Consider the following 2,223-nt stretch of genomic DNA (forward strand, 5'->3'; position numbering starts at 1 on the left):
AGTTGACATGAATGTGGAATGTCGATATTTCATGCTTGGCTCCGTGGGAATGTCCATTGCCTGAAGTTCCTGTTTCGGTCAACCAAGCCTGAAAGAGTCCGTTTCTGGATCTTGGAGCTCACGTTGAGGCGCGCTAGATTGGACATAAAGATGAATGAGGCTTGCGGGCGAAGACTCTGAGGGAAATATCTCATTCTGGCCTTCCAGAGAGTCCGTTATCAACCACTATTGCTCAACCGAGTTGTTAGAATTGGTTTATAACCCCCCAACTTGTCATCCCTTGCTTCTCCTCCGTGTCATCCACGATACATGGCACATTCTACCTCATCTGACTCAGAAAGCTCTTCGCGAAGCGGTTTGGCCGATTTGAAAATAAGAAAGAAAAAAAGCAAGAAACCGCTGTTGTCGCCACAGACATCGATCAACAATATTTGGAGATGCTTCTCGAGCCCTCGCCCTCAACACGCCCTGGCAATCCTGCCACTGGATCGGTCAGAAAAAGATTCTTCAAACGATAATCATGGTAACGAGTTGCTTACTGAAGGGCGCCTCCGAGCGGTGACAGAGTGCCAGCGAAAAGTGAACGAGATCATCAAAGAGTGTAGGCGGGTGAATATGAGATACAGAGACCGTGACTGGGATCTTGTGAGTACTCATAGTGACCTACAGACACCGGGTTGGTTCCTGGTAGTTAATTGTATAGCTCAGGTATTTGATTTTGCGGATCAAGGTCACTGTCTGAATGGGCTTCGGCAGACAATGTTTGATCTCGGTGGGATATCTGGCCCCGACACAGAGCCAAATGCGCCTGGCGCCGTCAAAAGAGTACATGAAATCTTTTCGCTGCCTACGTTCATGAAGAATGTAGATGGTGGAGATGTGAAGCAGGGAAAGCTCAGCAACTGCTGGTTTGTCGCAGGCTTGACCGCTCTTGCGAACCTCGAATATGGGCTCACTCAGGCCTGTGCGGCACATGACATAGGTATCTCTCATGCCATACCATGTTGCAATCTCAAAAGATACTAGTTAGTTTTGGTAGTAGAAGAATCGCACAGCCAATGAAGTGCCCTACCGACGCAATGCCCATCCTGGGCACTACCCGTCTTGGGCACTACCTTTCTTGGGCAGGACCTATCTTGTGCCGTAATTATCATGTGCAGTGCCCATCTCATGCAGCGCCCAGCTTACCATCCTGTGCAATGTCCATATTGTACTTCGTTGTGTTACTGTCTTATAGTTTTGACAAGAAGCAAGGCCCAGTAAGTATGAGCTTAATAAATCTATTATAAAATTTATTTCATTATATTTACTACCTAATAGGGCATATTATTGCTCACAAAGTGTTATTGCCTCAAATTGAATCATAGAGCTTAATACATGCAACTCACTAAGCTAAAATATTTGGCCAGTTCTTGACCTGGCCGTCCTGCTTCGCTAGTGGATGACAGAGAGCCCTACAACTCAGCTCAAGGGAGCTTTGCGGCAGCTTGAATCGCTTCCGTATGGCCAGTTCTCCAGTCATCACACACACCCCTGGGAGGAACATAGCTTGAATGGCCCATATCAACAGTTGCGGCAGGCCAATGCAACACCGAGCGAGGTCGCGGCCAACGCGCATGGAACATGGAACTAGGCTGAAATCTTCATGGATTTTGAAACGGTGATTCAAGAAGAATAATTTCCTGACGTGTTCAATTCGTCCAGGTTGATGGTTGAGAAGAGACACAAGACATATTCCTTGATATCCGGCCACAAACAGGTATAAGAACCCCCCTTCTTCTCCATTAAATTGCAATGATCAGAGCCATAGTCACTTCATGGAATTTAAGCCCCATTGAGAACTTGTACTTCTAGCTTCTATAACTCTGGGTTATTGGCGTTTAGTAGCATCTCTGCCACTTTGTTTTCCTTGATCCATTTTGCATTTCGCCCAGTATCAGGGGCAGTTCTTAGTCAAAATATATTGAACACATGTGAGTGGCCAGCAAGATAAGGATAAAAGCAGTGCTTCTTACCAATGGCCTTGTATTAGCTTTTATATTTTCTTGGCGATGGCTTCTTCCAACCCCAGAAGCTCACCTAAGTTACAAGCATTGCTATGTGTCCCGGCACAGGACGAAAAGACAAACGGTGAAACTACTCCTGTCAATGGCTCAGATACAGGCAAAGAGAACATCAAAGACACTGAATATTCAAGTAACTCTAGCCAAGATGATGGTAGAG

General features: G+C 46.1%; 1 protein-coding gene across 1 annotated transcript; it reads right to left on the bottom strand.

Annotated features, from left to right (window-relative positions):
- Positions 1-421: 421 nt before the first annotated feature.
- Positions 422-657, bottom strand: FOXG_22020 (uncharacterized protein; the record flags this gene model as incomplete). Its single annotated transcript, XM_018402401.1, has 2 exons — positions 422-483; positions 540-657. The coding sequence occupies 2 exons, from the start codon at positions 655-657 to the stop codon at positions 422-424; spliced, it is 180 nt and encodes a 59-aa protein (XP_018255775.1).
- Between the last annotated feature and the right edge of the window lie 1,566 nt (positions 658-2,223).

Source organism: Fusarium oxysporum, chromosome 15 (assembly GCF_000149955.1).
Source record: "Fusarium oxysporum f. sp. lycopersici 4287 chromosome 15, whole genome shotgun sequence".
In the NCBI taxonomy this organism is placed as follows: domain Eukaryota; kingdom Fungi; phylum Ascomycota; class Sordariomycetes; order Hypocreales; family Nectriaceae; genus Fusarium; species Fusarium oxysporum.